Source organism: Onychostoma macrolepis, chromosome 21, assembly GCF_012432095.1.
Source record: "Onychostoma macrolepis isolate SWU-2019 chromosome 21, ASM1243209v1, whole genome shotgun sequence".
Lineage (NCBI taxonomy): Eukaryota > Metazoa > Chordata > Actinopteri > Cypriniformes > Cyprinidae > Onychostoma > Onychostoma macrolepis.
In genome coordinates this window covers 5,996,675-6,014,962 of record NC_081175.1, presented here as the reverse complement: position 1 = coordinate 6,014,962, position 18,288 = coordinate 5,996,675, and the positions used below count along the sequence as shown (strand labels likewise).

Genomic DNA, 18,288 nt, shown 5'->3' with positions numbered 1-18,288 from the left:
CCAGTTTGTTACGCAGAGACTAAGTGTGCAATTTGTAGGTAGATTTTTTCTAATTGTGGGACTGTTAAAACTTGCTCTGTGTGTCTTGACCAGCCTGACACAGCAACAGCTCAACCAATAGGGTGAGGTTGTGGGTGGAGCTATCTATTTGTTTGACCAATGGTAGATGGGGGATGTTTGGAAAACATGTTTTTATCTTTTCAATTCTGCTTGGTGACACGGAAATGACACAATTTACTTTTAAAAAGCTATTAATTTAATTTCAATATATTTTGCTGTAGTGGTCAACTGATATTTTGATACAAATTTATATATAGATAAAATGTTTGTATATCAGTGTATAAATTATTATACAAGTCTTGACAGAAAAAGAGTTTGCCTTTCTACTTGGTCTTATGAGTTCCAGTGTACATGAACCTAATTACTGTAGGTTACAACCTTTTTAGTCAAGTTTCTAACAATTTCTTTATTGAAGGAAAAAAAAAAAAAAAAAAAAAAAACTATAATAGGATTATAGAATCAAGAGGTAAATCTTACATTTTCATTTTTAGTAATGATGTCAAATTAAATAATTCTAATTGCAGCATGTGTTATTTATTTATTTAGCTATCAGTAAAATTCCATATTAGCCAACCACTATTTTACACATAAAAACAAAAAACTTCTGGTGCTAAATTGAATAATATTACATTATTTAAAAATATATTAATACATGCTTTAAGAGCTTATATAAAATGTAAATAGTCACATGCATTAACATGTTATCTTTCTAAAAACACTGCCGTGACTATTCACAACATACGTTCTGTTCTGTGTTTTATCAGATGAGGCTCAGTTAGCTTTGCCCATGCAGAAACCAGGGTTCGAGAAGCTGCCTCTGGGCACTCAGACTCTTCCTCCAGGCTTCCCCGCACCCTTCCTGTTTGCAGATGGCCTCTCTTCCGTGGAGACATTGCTCACTAACATCCAGGTACATGCAGTGTGTGTTTTATGTATATTTGTTAGAAATAGTTTAATGAAAAAATTAAGTCAATGTATTTATACTCATGTTAGAAACCCATTCATTTTATTATTCAAGCCGTTTCAAGAACTGTATGTTCTTCAATAAAAACAATAGCTATTGAGGGAAAAAAATATTAAATATAATTTCAGGTCATACCCTTTTTTGTTAGATTGTTTTAATATATTAATTCTGATATAAATATCAATTATAGTAGTAGTAGTAGTAGTAATAATAATAATAATAATAATAGTAATAAATAATCATATTAATTTACATAATTTTAAGTGGAAGTTTGCTGAGGCCCCCTAGTGGACCCTGGCTTCCTGGTTAAGAAGCAGTGCTTTAAAAGTACATGCATGTTGCGTATAGTAACTGTGAATGTTTATTGGTGTATTAAAATCGAGTGTGTCTTGTGTTGTGTTGGCGGCTCAGGGTCTGCTGAAGGTGGCCGTGGATAATGCCCGTGTGCAGGAGAAACAGGTGCAACAGGAACGCAAGGAGTTAAAGATGGAGCTGTACAGAGAAAGAGAGATGAGAGAGAGTCTGGAGAGACAACTCACCTCTGAACTGCACAGCCGAGGTACGTACACACACACACACACACACACACACAATTAAACCTAAAGAACGTCGTGTTGGATCATAATTCAACTTGCTCTTATAATAGTTATATTTTAGGTTCAGAGTTGATGTGTGTGTGCTGATATATAGTGTTACCTTTTTAAATGATGTTAAATTAAGCTTTATCCAGTAATAACAAATTACTGGAAAAGGTGATGGAAATTCTTTGGTCACAATGTGTATGAACCCTTACGGTCCTCATTTTATTTTTTTTAGGAAACACATTAAAGCATGACGAACACTCAGAAAAACCTCAGTGTGTGCGCCGCCAATTCCCTCCCTACATCGCAACCAAACCGTGTCACTAGTGGATTTACTGCCAATTCAACTCCTGCCGTTTGCGCCAAGAAATTAAGCCAATTATTCAGCTGGATAACAACTCTGACAATATGTACAAACACCTCAATAATTTATTAGCCATGGCTGTTACAGCATTTCATGTTCTTTTAATGCGCACTGTTATATGGTGGATGATTTGGCCAATCAAAGGCAAGTAATTAGAGGTGCGAGGAGGAAGGGACATACATTTAACACCGCAAGCGAGTGAACACGCTGGGAGCTTGTTTTAAGGTCTTCTGCCAGACTCCGTGTTTCAAAAGACCGTTAATTGCTGTGAATCCACATATACACAGAGTTGATTATGTTTGCACATATTCAGAGGATTGTGTTGTGTGAAAACATTGTGCTGTGTGAACACGATGTGTTGGCGTTAGGTGTGTACAGCTGTTGTGTTGGCCCATAAATGCACATTGTTAGGTTGAATTTATTAGTTTATTGCTATAACGATTGCTTATTCTTGCAGTCTCTGAACCCTGAATACGAGTAATGGTAGTAGCGATGCCCTAGCAAACACCACTAACTAGGCCACATTTCCGTAACGTTTATTAATCCAAGCATCTAAAAACCTAGCAATTTTACATATCCTTTTTGAAAGCTGTTGCACGTAGCGCACCATATGTTTTTGTTTTGCTAGTGCTAATGAGCACTTTCAAGTCTCTAATGTGTGAACGTGAGTCTCCTTGTGTTTTCAGACACCATGCTGAACGAGAGAAGTGTTTTACGTTTGAATGTTTGTTCAAACTTCTTTCTTCTCGCCCTCAGCCACTATTCAGAAGCGTCTGAAGAAGGAAAAGAAGGCGAAGAGGAAACTGCAGGAGGCTCTGGAGTTTGAGTCCAAGAGGAGAGAGCAGGTGGAACAGGCGCTCAAACAGGCCACATCTCCTGAGAGTCTCCGCATGAGTCTCAACGGTGGGGCTCTGCTCTGACACACACACACACACACAACACTGGGCCTGTCCCAATACCCGCACTTTTCATTTGACCACTTGTCTACTTACATGACATTTCCTGTATTTGGCCCAAGTGTTCAAGTGGTTTTGAAGACTGCAAGTGCGCAGAACTTTTGATCACCAGATGGGACACACATCATAGTGTTAAGTCCTACTAAAGTTTACTTACACATTTTGATTTTCAATACTTTGCACTTACAATAAAGCAAGTGTGGTGCTTCTAATTAAAAGATAAAAAGCAGTTGATAACATTTTACTAAATACACATCTCTGCACCAGTAAAATGTGCCTTACATTTTAGTGATTTCAAAACACATGAGTTCTAAACATGATGAATGATGGGATACACTGAGCTGAAAATACCACTTTGATGCAGTTAGAGATTTTAGTGTGTGTTAAAGTCACTGAGCTTTGGCATTTATGAGACCAGGAACAGTCTTGTGCACCTACAAGTGGTCAAGACCGCAAGTGTGGTATTGGGACAAGCCAACCAAGCAGGTGTGATGCAATAAGCAATAAATGACAAGCCCACAATGAAATCTCATTGGTCCAAAATTCTGCTCCATATAATTATGAGATCGCTAGTAGCGTTTCCATTTGAGCTCGGCACAGTTAGGAACGGTTCTCGGCCTGAAATTCTCAGCACGGTTAGCCAACATAAAATGTGTAGGGACATCGCCACTCAGGGTTGGTCAATTGTCTGTTGTCTGGCTACTAGTTTCTCTCTGTAGCTGGCCAAGCGAAGTAAACAGAAATATCTGGTCATCTTCCATAACACGGTCGCTATTCATGTCTCATAATGTATGTAAACACTTGCATTACCAAAGCAACAATTGATGCATTAGTATTACAAGCTCCGCTATCATCTCCACAGTGGAAAACGAAACCATACTCATGCCAATTGACCCGGATCGGCACAGAACAGAATGGTTAAGGTACGAGAAACGTTTGGCCCAATGGTGGAAAAGCAGCTTATGATATTTGCTTCCATAGAAGCCAAAACCACTTGTTTAATTGTTGAACTCCAGGTGAAATCCATACTACACATAACCGTGAAGCGAGCTCCACCAATCAGAGAAGTCACTGGAAATGAGCACCATGCTTAGCAGTGACGTCCACTCCCATGAAGCATTGCAAACGTCAATTTCCCTACACTTACACATATACAGGTGCATCTCAATAAATTAGAATGTCGTGGAAAAGTTTATTTATTTCAGTAATTCAACTCAAATTGTGAAACTAGTGTATTAAATCAATTCAATCCACACAGACTGAAGTAGTTTAAGTCTTTGGTTCTTTTAATTGTGATGATTTTGGCTCACCAAAACCCACCAATTCACTCTCTCAACAAACTAGAATATGGTGACATGCCAATCAGCTAATCAACTCAAAACACCTGCAAAGGTTTCCTGAGCCTTCAAAATGGTCTCTCAGTTTGGTTCACTAGGCTACACAATCATGGGGAAGACTGCTGATCTGACAGTTGTCCAGAAGACAATCATTGACACCCTTCACAAGGAGGGTAAGCCACAAACATTCATTGCCAAAGAAGCTGGCTGTTCACAGAGTGCTGTATCCAAGCATGTTAACAGAAAGTTGAGTGGAAGGACAAAGTGTGGAAGAAAAAGATGCACAACCAACCAAGAGAACCGCAGCCTTATGAGGATTGTCAAGCAAAATAGATTCAAGAATTTGGGTGAACCTCACAAGGAATGGACTGAGAGTGGGGTCAAGGCAATCAAGAGCCACCACACACAGACGTGTCAAGGAATTTGGCTACAGTTGTCGTATTCCTCTTGTTAAGCCACTTCTGAACCACAGACAACGTCAGAGGCGTCTTACCTGGGCTAAGGAGAAGAAGAACTGGACTGTTGCCCAGTGGTCCAAAGTCCTCTTTTCAGATGAGAGCAAGTTTTGTATTTCATTTGGAAACCAAGGTCCTAGAGTCTGGAGGAAGGGTGGAGAAGCTCATAGCCCAAGTTGCTTGAAGTCCAGTGTTAAGTTTCCACAGTCTGTGATGATTTGGGGTGCAGTCATCTGCTGGTGTTGGTCCATTGTGTTTTTTGAAAACCAAAGTCACTGCACCCGTTTACCAAGAAATTTTGGAGCACTTCATGCTTCCTTCTGCTGACCAGCTTTTTAAAGATGCTGATTTCATTTTCCAGCAGGATTTGGCACCTGCTCACACTGCCAAAAGTTGGTTAAATGACCATGGTGTCGGTGTGCTTGACTGGCCAGCAAACTCACCAGACCTGAACCCCATAGAGAATCTACGGGGTATTGTCAAAAGGAAAATGAGAAACAAGAGATCAAAAAATGCAGATGAGCTGAAGGCCACTGTCAAAGAAACCTGGGCTTCCATACCACCTCAGCAGTGCCACAAACTGATCACACCAAATTGAGGCAGTAATTAAAGCAAAAGGAGCCCCTACCAAGTATTGAGTACATATACAGTAAATGAACATACTTTCCAGAAGGCCAACAATTCACTAAAAATGTTTTTTTTTATTGATCTTATGAAGTATTATAATTTGTTGAGATCGTGAATTGGTGGGTTTTTGTTGAATGTGAGCCAAAATCATCACAATTAAAAGAACCAAAGACTTAAACTACTTCAGACTGTGTGCACTGAATTTATTTAATAAACAAATTTCACAATTTGAGTTGATATATGTATATGCATATTTTGAAGTAAATGTCAAATGTGTTGTATTTAATCAATGACTTACAAACAACTGTACAATATTAAACCACTGAATGTGATTTGAATCAGTTCACAGTGCTTTTATGGGATGAGAATTTATCCAACAGGAAAGATGGTTTTCCAGCATTCTCTTTTTTATATTTTCTTATACCAATTTCTGGCTCAAATCAATGAGTATTGAGTATTGAGTATTTTGTTTGGAGAAATGAACTGGAAAATACATCAAGAATACTGAAAATGTAGGCAGTGGATTTTACGCTTTCGCAGCCAAATATAACATTTTATGTTTAAGATTGTGTTGTATTGTGGTGCATTTTTACTTTAATTGACGTAACGTTGGAAACTCGTCACTCGCCTTGTTTGGACATGTGCATGCACTGACGTACACCGTTTCTCTTTACAATCTATCCTGTGATACTCTCTCACAGTATCTTTAAAGATCTGTTTGTTCAGAACTTCCCTCAGTTTGTTCATTAATATTTTGTTCAACCTTCTGTTCATTCTCATATTTTTTTAGTCAGTGCTGATATTGGTATTTCCGTCTAGGTCATAACTATTAGCAATGCATTAGCATCATAATCTCAGCTGAGGAAATGGAGTCTGATGTTTATCATAAACGCTCTAAATACGCACACTTATCAAGGCCAAACCATTTTCCTAATCGCTTGCTGTTGTTTTGATTACACTTGTTTAATTGTGAATATCTTAACAGAAGCAGAATTTGAATGAGGAAAAAAACAGGTACATTTGCAAGACATCTGCAAGTATTTTCATGAGTGCTGGAGCAATTATTAGGCCAAGGCTGATTAGACGCGAATTCATTATGAGAAATGCACTTTGTTTTTGCCTTTCATCTGAGGGGAATGCTAGAAAAAGATCCATATTGTGAAGGTCTGTTGTTACGTCACATCTCTCCTCAGATAAAGCTACTTCCTCCTTTGTTTATCTGTGCAACACAGCCTTTGTTGTGGAGATTTTCCAAGTGCAGTTCAACTCAAGTGAGCTAGGCAGACAACATGAATTTAAAAACTTTTTAATGTGTAATAATCACTACTGTTCAAAAGTTTGGGTCAGTAAGTTTTTAGTCTCTGATACTAACCAAGGCTGCATTTATGTGATTAAATATACCATAAAAACAGTTGCACAAAGTTTATTAAAATTTAAAATGTAATTTATTCCTGTAATGCAAAGCTGATTTTTCAGCATCATCACTCCAGTTTTCAGTGTCACACGGTCCTTCTACTATATAATATAATCATTCTGCTCAAGACTTTGCTCAAAACACTTCTGATTATCATCAATATTGAAAACAATTGTGGCACTTAATATGTTTAATGAATGCTTTAATGAAGAAGTAGTTCAAAATAACAAATTTTGAGTTTAATGCAAAAAAAAAAAAAAAAAAACACTTTACTGAAGTTTTGAATGTGTATTTGTAATGAAGCTTTCTCCACCTCTTTTTTTTTTAATTCATTTTATTTTATTTCCCTTGAGAGGATCCAGAAAACCATCAGTGAGGTCGATGTAGTTCAGGTTGTAAAATGTGACAATTATTATTATTAAAAATGTTATTTGTAAATATATTTATTTGAGACAGAGGTACCAATGGCATGTTTTACTGATAAAGCACCGAGAGGACTCATTGTGTGATATATTTGATTTTAGAGGCAGTGATACCAGAGGTGAAGTCTGAACATAATGGCAGCCAGCAGGAGAACTCAGCTGTACAAGGTAAGAATTGACTGTATTTAAACTACATGTGTGACTACCACAAACTATAAAACTCGAAATAAAGACCTGACATCATACCGTCAACAGTCAGTATTTGAATGAAAGGTAAAAATGGCTGCAGTTGAGAAGATGCAACCAGCCATGTGCTGTACATATGGTCCAGAGGCCCCCTCTCTCCTGGGGCCGAACCCCAGCAAAACTACCAGAGTAAATCCCTGAACTTGCCTTACATCTCATTGGGTCCCTTTGAAGATGTCCAACTCTTTCAGGAGTGAGATTACAAACTGATGTTTTCATGTGCCTTTCACGCTTCCGTTCCCCAAGATCTATTTGCGCTTTACAGCTCTTCTGCACACACTCATACAGTTTCATTCTTTTCCCTGTTCCATCTGTCTTTCCCCCTTCCCTCCAAGCTAGCCTCCCAAATCTGGCCAAAAGTTGTGTTTGATAAATGGGACCTATTATCAACACGTCTGACGGCGAATTAAAGACCCGCTGCCGTACATCTTATTGAAATGTGGGGCTGGGGGAAGGTGAATAAATACATATGTTTACAGAAGATGCAGTGGAAATGGGCTGCAAAGTGCTCCGCTGAAAATGAGCGAAATGTTTTTTTCCCCTATATAGCCAATTTCACAGTCTGCAAATAAAGAGACGTCCATTTTTCTTCTGGCTTTGACAGCGGCGCTGTAACAGAGCACTGCTGAAGCATTTGCAGAGTAGATATCGCCAGTTTTTTCTTCTTCTTTGGGGCGGCACCAGAGTTCATTCGCAGTGTAAAGGGGTCATCGGTGGGTGATTGTAGGTTTCTCGGGTTGAATCAGAGACACAACTTCACCCTAAATCTGTTGCACATCTCATGTTTCAAAGTCTGTAACTTTCAACTCCAGGTCAGATCTGCAAAACCTGCAGATCAAAGACACGCAGCCTTAGACCAGACTGAGAAATACATCAATTGTTATTTTGTAGGCCGACATCTGGAGACAGAATAGAGCATGCTGTTGTCAAATCTTGTGAGACAGAGTAACTCATGACTTGAGAAAAAAAAAAAATCATATAAATATATAAATATATCATATAAATCATATAAAAATCACATTTGCTTATTGTAAAAAAAAGTAACAATCCCGAAACAAATCTAAACAGTCACGAGACCATGAAACCAATTTTGGCTTGCGACCCACTAGTTGAGAAGCACTTATCTTGAAATCATTCTGGATTTCATTCAGGCCTAAAAATTTACTAGAGAGCCATTGGCTCCTAGACCCAATAGCTTTTTTTAGTTATCACAAATTATAGAATCGCTTGATAAAGGCGGTTGATAAGAAGCAGTTTAGTTCCCATGCTGTCACTAGTAATCCTGATCTGTGTCATATAAAGGTCACTTTGTTTTGTAAGAATATTTCTGGCTTTTTGGAGGGGAAAAATTGTGTTGATGGTTCTAACATGTTACTCCATATTACTCCCAAAGTTTCCCTTGCAATGGATTCAACATTATGGAGGCCCTAAAGAGACATGGTGATGGAAATAAAGATGAGATGGGAGGAAAAATTATATTTCCATGCTTTGTGTTCACTCACAAATTTTTGAATTCCCCAAGAAGCCTCACGTTTGTTTCTCAAGGGAACACTAAACATTTGCAAAAAGAAAATTTATCGGGGAATGCAAAAAAATTGCCCACGAATGCAAAGTTTATATTTCTTTTTTCATCATGTCCCTTTAGGGGTTCTGTACAAGATTACAGTGAGACCTCACCATGCTTAACAACGATTGTGATTTATTTATTTTTTATAATGAATACCATTTATTACAATAAAATGTATCTTTACATGACAAATAACAGTTCCCAGTTAATTTTGAAAAACTGAAACATTTTTTTGTTTCAATTGCGACCATTTTAGTGGCACTCTGGAGGCCTGTGGAATGTAGTCTGTGACTTGAGTTGAGGCGTCACTAATGTGAGCATAACAGCAGGGATTAGTGTTAGAGCTCTGTCACAATGCCCCTGACCTTTAGAGCAACGAGCAGAACCAGGAAACGTGAAGATCAGACCTTTCCTCTATAATGCAGAGGCTAATACGAGGTGCAAATGAGTCTCTCTGCAATGGGACTGTAATCGCTCTGACACAGTACAATGGAAAAAAACAGCTTTGCATAACACTAATACCTCACTAAAGGGGAAAAACAATACAGTTACAGTTGATAATTCAGTTTAGCGCTGTAAAGTTAATAGTACGTTATTTGAGAATATAATTGGCTTATAGAAAGTAATGACTTTAAACCATTTCATTCACAACGTTTTAAGGTTCACTTTTGTTCATGGAGGCCACAAAATTAACACTGTAATATGAAGAGAAATATTGAACAATACAATATTTGAAGAGTTCATTTGCAAAAACCGATAAACGCCACTTTTAAAAAAAAATGAACTGAGTGCAGTGCATTATTCTTCACATATAGCGCGATCTGAACCCTAAACGCGTTGTGTCAAAAAAGCTAGTATTGTCCACTTTCGAGGCATCGCGAGTTCACGTTTTAGCGAATGAGCACGCTATATTCAGGTCAGGTGACAAGGCTGCCAGTCACTTTGAAGAGACGCGCTAGCTGTGGGGAGTTTCGTCACAGCTGACTAAAGTGATCGAGGATGGATAATTTAATTTCGATGAACCCGTGATATCTTCTTCAGGGCATTAAAGGAAAATAAAAGCTGAAATTGTTCACGGAACCTTGCAAAAGCAGCACGTTACAATGGTGAGAGAAAATCTGCTCCCTCCCTGTATTGCGTGTAATCACATCCATACGGTCTATGATCACAACAACAACGTTTGTCAGGCGTCTACATTGTCAGCTGAGAAGATTACAAAGATTAAACGGGTGTTTTTGTTTAACTCTGAAAATGTTGGAGTTATCTGCTTTTGCTATAGAACAAACTTTTAATATATAAAAAAACATACTTTCAATGAACTTTAATTTTGTAAGTTACCTGTATTTGTTTGAGTTATTATTACTTAATCAAATCAACCCAACTGCAGTATGATTGATATTACTTGGAATGTACAATGAAAAAAAAAAAAAAAAAAACATGATTTCTGAAAATAAATAAAAATGGAGTCATCTGTTTTTGCAAATGAACTCTTCATTTGTCCTTTTTCGGTGCAAACAGCATGTAAATTGTAACAAACTAAAAGGAAGAGCGTATCTAATTCGGAATGCCTGGTTTTGTCCAGGAAGGGAAAACATAATGATCCCGCACTCTCTCGGATGCACAGATCATCACTTTCTCTCTACACTTCTTTATCTAGAAGTTCCATCAAGCTGAAAGAGGAAAGGTGTCCGTGCAATCAGCTTACAAAGTCTGGCAGCCGCCCCACCTGGGGAGTTTGTGTATGAAGTCTGTTGTCCGCTCCACCCCTCCTCGAGCTCCCGCGCCTCACCACATTTATCCATTACAGCCGGCAAAAATCTAATTAGCCCATGCTTCTCTCCCAAGTCGGACTTCACAGTTTTGCAAGCTTAGCAGTGACAGCTGATTTCATTAGGTTTGATTGTCCTTGCCGAGATCCCACTCGTCGGGCTAAAAGCTTTTTGCGCTTTCTCAGGTTCCACCCCTGTGTTGGGCCATTACGATGACCCGTGCCTTTTCTGATTAATCAAGACAAGTGGCGCTAACAGAAAACTGCTGAACACAAAAGAAGGTGACATCATTTTACAAGCCGATTAAGAGAAGTGTGGAGTGGTGGGAGAGAGAGGGAGTGAAGAAGGGAGGCGAGGTGAAAATGTAATTAAGATGGAGCAAACCGAACTCAAAACGTTGCAGTCACACTCCATGGGCGTCATTCCGGAGAATTCCGTACGCGTTCCAACAATCGAGTGTGCAGATTCCGTATGGAATTCCGTAACTTCAGCACACCATCCGTATCTAGAAGTTTTCAACCTATTAATTGGTATCATGCTGTGATATAACGAGCATGAATAATCAAGGATGAGGAAGTGGTTTTTCCGTTTCGAGAATAAATGAGTCCAGGGTTATATGGAGGGGAGCCGTGTGTTGTGGAGAAGGTCCCAGAGGAGGACCACCCTCACCTCCCCATCCATCTATTTACAGTATCCTACATGTGGGGCAAAAGAGCCAAAGATTCATAGGGTTGACCTCATCGCTGGCAACAGTTATTTACTGAAATGCCGATGTAAGGAGGAGAATGTGATGTATAAATGGTTGCCTTTGAATATAACTTGGATGCTTTCTGTTAGGGCTAAAAATTGATCAAATTGATGAAGAAAATGTGAATATGAAAATATCCAACAGCAAATATCATTTCATTCATAGTCTCCTTATATACAATATATTTTTTTTTATTTCTAATGCACGTTTATTTATTCATTCATTTGCATAGAATTCTGTGAATTCTGAGAACATATTGTCCAAATGTGGTACATTCTTCAATGCTAGAATTAAATTTTACATTTCATCTTGAATTGAATGAATAATGATAAAATAATTGTTGCTAGGTGCCCTGTGTCAAGAGTTTGTTTTAAGTAAAAATATTTTTACAATTAAATGTAAAGTTATAAAATCTAAAAGAATGAGTAAAATGTTGCCAATTTAATTTTAAACTTGCCCTGTGACAATATTTTAAGTAATATTTTTACAATTAATGAGTTATAAAATAATTTTTTTTCTTTAAGATAGGAGTTTAGCATGTGACATGGTGAAAACACTGATTTTCACAAAAGAGAAATTAATCTTGATGCATTGAATACTAGTATTTTGGCCCACCTCCTGCTTAACAAAACAGATAGTGTCCTGCTCTGTCAGGTCTCTGTATTAAGTGTATGAACTATTTGCTCCGGTCTCTCCTGGGTGCAGCTTCATCATGGCAGATTTAGTCTGCTGTCAGCCATAGGACTCAATTAATTGCACTTCAGGATATTACTCGTAACTCATATTTCAGAGCAAGTGAAATACCCGCCTTCTATTTATCTCTTCTAGTGTCTCTCCCTCCTTTCAGCACCAGCAGGCCTCAATGTGGCATTCATACATTTCAAATGGTTCATGTATAGAATGAATGTCACATGCAATATGTTATATGGCTCATTTAATATTCATGCTCTATGTGCCTTTATAAACAAAAAAGGATTGAATGAGAATGCACTTCAGTTCACAGACAGTTGATCAGAAAATCACTTTGCACAAATAGAGAGTACAAAAATAAGGCCTGATATTGAGTCAAACATTTCTGAAGGTTAAGAACAGTTTATGTCATTTGCTGAAAACCTCTTGAAGTTAAAATAATGTTATATTAGCTGTTTTATGGTTGCAACCAATCTTGGCAAAATTTGGAACATGTCTGAATACCGTTTTAAAACTAATCCTAATTTGTGATTCTATTATTTATAGTAATAAAAAAGATTAATTTTATAAATCAAGTGAATTGAATTATTTTAAAAAGACAGCAGAATAGGTTTACAAATGTAAGTATGTATTAGCAAAGTAAATTAAGCTGTCACTCAGTATGGCATACCTAGTTTTGAATCAAATTGCCGTTTATTAATGAAGCTACTGATAATTTTTCTTAAGTTGGATAAGTAGATGTTTTTCAGTGTCACTGACAAGCGCAGTAAATGCAACAATTTGTGTGAAATTACCATCAAGTTATAGAAAATGATCATTTCTACTGTGTCCCTGTTCAAAGAATGTTAAATTTTTCCCCCTAATTGAGGTAAGATCATAACAAAATGTGAGAGAATTTTGGCAATTAAGTGTAGTAATTATTATAATTTGATCATTTTTACACCAGTAAATGTATACTAATTCAACAAATTAAATCAAAATTGTTGAAGAGAGTCAAGAATGCCCAATCTGTGGGCACCACACCAATCGACATGTGACTTTTTTACATAACCCCAGGGCATCTGGAATGTGATTTTCCATGTCCGCTTTCAAAGCGAACAGATTTGGGGTGACCTATAGATTATGCGCAGGGACATAAACGCGCTCAGTTTAATGTCCTGCTCTCCCTCTCTTACGCTCTCTCCGTCCATGTACCTTGAGTGCCGTTTTGTTTACATCCTGCATACATATTAGCTCATCTGTTGGTGTTTGCAGAAACGAGCATGTTGAACATGTAAAAACACTCGAGTCCTAATGAACTGCTTCCTGTGTGACGGTGCGCTGCGAGCTCTCCGATTAACATGCATCTGCAGCACTCCTGCCCCTCAACCACCAGCTGTTTCTCTCTGATCTAGTGCTTTACGGCCACCGCAAACATGATTCATTCTCTAAACTTGCTAAGTTTTGATGTTGGAAGACATTAATGTCTTTGTTTTTGTTCCTTTTTTAATTATGATTCTTGAATTACGAAGTCTTGTGATTCTCTTGGGGGTGGTGGAATATTAATTTGAACACTGTTATTCTAAAATTGAATGTTTTCAAAATTATATTATGCCTCGTTTTCATATTATATAATGGTTAGTTAAAGTTCTAAAATCTGATGAATATTTTATATAAATAACTGATTTTATATTATGTGTGTGTGTTCTGAATTTGGTAATCAAATTCCAAAAATGCAGTACTTGATTATATTACGTTTTAAAAAGGCTCAGATTACAGTTAATTTTTTATGGATTACATGATTAAAATTCTATATAAAATTCACTGGCTCTCATGCATTTTATCTTCTTCATTACAGAAAACAGACCCTACTCCAAACCTCCCATCATGTACTGAAGCCTCTGGCATCTTTAGTCCCACGACAGCTCAGCTCAGCGCAGCCCACAGACGGACGGGGCCACGTGGAGAGGGGTTTGTGGGGCTTTTTCCCCAGAGGAAAAGTGGTGCGGGTGCTGAAGACCAGGCACCTGAACCCGTGTACAGGACTTGAGTGTGTATGTACGTGTATGTGTGCGTTTGCGGTCCTCATGAGACGCGTGTGTGTGTCTGGAGCACTGCTTGTTGGCGACCTTTCAACAGCACATGCACCGACTTGTAAAAAAAAATGTCTTTCTCTCTTGTTTTGACTACTTCTACATCCCACACTTTTTTGAGATTAAAAGAAGTGTTTTTTTTTTGATTAAAATGTCATTACCTGATGAATTACCCTTCTTTATGTGAAGCACACAGCATCACCCTAATCTAAACCTATCTTCAGTTTGTTATTATTATTATTATTATTATTGAGTGTTATCTGCTGATCCCCCATGATTCTGTGCACCAGTGATTCTGAACAGCACAACAGTCTTGACGAGTCTGTGGAGAACTTTGTCCACAGCACCTCTACATGAAAGGGACAAAAGAGACAAATATTATGTGGACAGACTCCAAATAAGACACATGTGCTTCTTTAATAAACATTGTCTACATTTGTTGTTTTGCCTTTAAGAAAGGGATTCTATATCAACATTTCCTTTTTTTCCCTAATTTGTTGTATTTTTTTTAGAAAGTGTAGAAATATTTTCCTCATGTTGTCTTTTCCCTGCCCTATGTTTATTATTCTGGTGTTTATTTTATTATCTGGTTTGTTGTTTTCCATTGTATTTTAATCAGCATTTCAAACAGATGCTCAAGTGATCTTGAAACAAACGTTCTTTGTACGTCTTTGCTGTCTTACTTTGCCCCGCGACAATGTTTTCTCTATTGCTCCTTAACTTAAAAAGTAAAAAAAAAAAAAAAAAAAAGAAAAAAAAAAAAGAAGTGTTCATTTGATGTTGCTATAAACACAGTATTACAGTACTCCCCCTTCTGTTTTTACCCATTTATAAAGACTTGTAAAAATGCTTTAGCGTTTGCTATCCTTACGTTGTTATTACGTGGATACATTTTTAGTGACGAAAAAGAGACGAGAAGTACCCTTATGCACATCCAGAGCGAGCATGCTTGTAAATACAACGATGAAAAATGACACGTATTGATTGAAAATAAAACGCTGCCTCTTCAAATCTATTTTTAAACATTTCTAGCGACTCCATAGGTAATGCAATCACAAATCGGCAGCTATCAATGATGTTGAATCTTGTTTTAAAATGGCAACAGACACTTATCACAGCCTTGCACATGCCACAACGAATAAAACACCCCTATGGACATCTTGGTAGGTTTTGTTTTGTTTGTTTTTTTTCCTTTGAGTAATAAAATTAAGATGGAAACATTTGCTTGTTTTGCTTCAGTTATTTTCAGAGATGTTTTCCCCAAGTTAACTGGTATTTGGCCATTTTGAAATTAATGTATAATAACCACTTGTGTCAGTTCCAAAATGTGACAATTATAGCACAAAGTTTATTATTATTATTATTATTGCTGTACACACGCACACACTACTGATCAAAAGTGTGTTTTTGTAACTTTTTTTTTATCAAAACTACAGTTAAAACAGTAAGTTATGGGCAATATTATTACAATTTAAAATAAGGGTTTTCAATTTGAATATATTTTAAAATGTATTTTTTTTCCTGTGATTAAAAGCTGAATTTTCAGCATTATTATGCCAGCCTTTAGCGTCACATGATCCTTCAGAAATCATTCTAATATGCTGATTTGCTACTCTAGAAACACTATTATTATTATTATTATTATTATCATCATCATCATCATCATCATCATCAATGTTGAAAACCATTGTGCTGCTTAATAATGTTTGTGGAAACAATTATCTTTTTTTTCAGGATCGGTACAAATGGTAGGAACACTGGTTCTTTATAACTTTTTTAATATCTTCACGTCATGGATGTTGTAGTACTTTTTTGAAGCGGAGCGTTTTCATAAATATACACATGGGCCTCGCATCACAGCCTGAAACTCCCATCACCCTAGCAATCCATAAAAACCCACGGCTCTGAAGCTCCACCGTCCCGGGGGTGTTCAACACGAAGCAAACGCGAGCGGGCACCTCTCACCTGCAGCTGCCAAAGGAACTGACCTAATTAGTCACGTACCGTCAAGCCGTCGAGCAGCAGACTACATTTCCCACCGCGACCGCTGCACTTCATCTGTTGTCTGTAGCTGTGTGGACTTCTGGGAGTTGTGGGAAAAGAAGCAGGCCTCCTGACAGAGCCCTGAGAGCCGCTGCCTGAATTGGCCCTACAAACCAAAAAAAAAAAAAAAAAAAAAAAAGAAAGAAAGAGGGTCCGGTTTTGCACTTCAATTAAAGACGAGTCGTTTGATCTACTCTTGATTAGCCCTTCTCCTCCCTAACTGGCTTTATGTAAAGTAGTCAAAGTACTTCATTTATGATTAGTGATGTTTTTAGGGGTGGGATTGAGGTGAGTGTTTGAAACACAATCGCTGCGGTGGACTATTTGATCAGTGGAAATAAGATAAAAACAGAATCATTTGCATACGTTCCATTAAAAACATTGAATCTGATTAAGGCTAACAAGAAGGTAGGGATTAAAGGAGCGGACGAATATGGAGAGTCATACAAGCTTGACATCAGAGCCAGGTGTGTGTCTCTTTTCTCTAACCTATAATCCATAAGTGCAGATCCACGTCAATTAAAAACGTTCATGGAGATGAAATATGACCGTGGCCGGGATCGATAACTCGCGACCTCTTTGGAACGGAGCGGTTTGGACAGATTATTGCCACCGTGACCATGAACGACATGAAAACATTGCAACTTTGCAGGATGTCTCCCTCTTAGAGAGAAGTGCTGAGATACATTTCAATTAAACAAACGCTATATGAACTGCACTGGAGTATTTTAACATCAATATTTTATGTTAAAATGAATAGGTCAAAGTGTATATCATAGATGCTTTTCATCATAATTATCAGTTTTTCATCATTAAAAAAAAATCCTTTAGTTTTGGCAGCTCACTTTAATAGTGATGAATTTCTAAAGTTATAAGAAATATTAGTCTCAGTTCATTTAAGGTAATGAAAAAAGCTATTCATAATAATTACACAATTAAAAGTTTTTAGCTTATTATTTGTGATCAAGTATTAAACAACTGTAACATCCATGACCTGTTTGTTGAAATGGCTTGCTTCAATATCTGTTAAATTTGTAGATTTCTTTCATCAATATACATTTTATATTATTATTATTATAAAAAAAAATTATATATGATAAAAAAAAAACAATGCTTTTAACAGTCTGTATCTCTGTATTTGAAAACAGCCAAGCAAATTCTGTGAAATTTTATATGTTTTAATGGTCTTCCTGTTTGTTGCTTTTCCTTTTGTTCCAAAATAGTGATTTCTTTTTACAAGAAAGCCAACACTTGGCATCCCACACCTTGAGTGTACATACACAATGTTACAAGCAAAACCCATGTGCGCACACACACACACACACACACACACACACACTCCTTACCAGCACTACAAGGCTAAATAAAACCCAAACACAGGTTGTTGTTGGCTGTTAAAGTTGGGAGTATGTTATTGTAAAATGAATGAATAGATGAGTAAAGGCAGTTGAAAGGGAGTTAAAGAGCTCACTAAAGTGGCTGTCTAGTGGGGAATCATGGGATATTACCTCCAGGCTGCATTAAAGACAATTCAAACAGCAGTAAATTTCATTGTTAAAAGATAATAGTGAATAATAGGTGTCTGGATGTGTGTTTGTGAAGACAAAGCAGTGTCTAGGAATGTTCTACTCTATTTCCCCCTCCTCTCTCGCTGAACAACTGAAGTAATAAGTAGAAACAACTGCAACAAATTGCTGCGTTCGCGACTGTTAGTGGAAATGCACCGCAGAGATTTTCCTGTATGGCAAATGATGGGGGTTGATGCTGTTTACAGAAATGCTAATTAAGAATAATGAATTTCTGCAGAGACTGTAGTTTTGCAAAGGTAATACTGTATGCTAAATACTGCCTACTTATGTCTCTACTGTACTTTTCTGAGATCATAAGGTTCGTGGCAGATTAAAAAGCCCATGAAAATCACTTGACAAGTGCAATTTTCTTTCCTGTGCTTACACAATTCCTACCGAATGAAG

At 37.3% G+C, this 18,288-nt stretch overlaps 1 protein-coding gene across 3 annotated transcripts in view; it reads left to right on the top strand.

Annotated features, from left to right (window-relative positions):
• dacha (dachshund a) overlaps positions 1 to 15,492 on the top strand; it is a 147,950-nt gene extending 132,458 nt beyond the window's left edge. For all 3 annotated transcript variants that reach the window (XM_058759065.1, XM_058759064.1, XM_058759063.1), the window contains 5 exons: positions 825 to 970; positions 1,436 to 1,583; positions 2,726 to 2,872; positions 7,283 to 7,348; positions 14,038 to 15,492. In XM_058759065.1, the coding sequence (XP_058615048.1) occupies positions 825 to 970; positions 1,436 to 1,583; positions 2,726 to 2,872; positions 7,283 to 7,348; positions 14,038 to 14,075 (545 nt within the window). In that variant the 3' untranslated portion in view covers positions 14,076 to 15,492. The remainder of the gene's footprint in view (positions 1 to 824; positions 971 to 1,435; positions 1,584 to 2,725; positions 2,873 to 7,282; positions 7,349 to 14,037) is intronic.
• Positions 15,493 to 18,288: the final 2,796 nt, after the last annotated feature.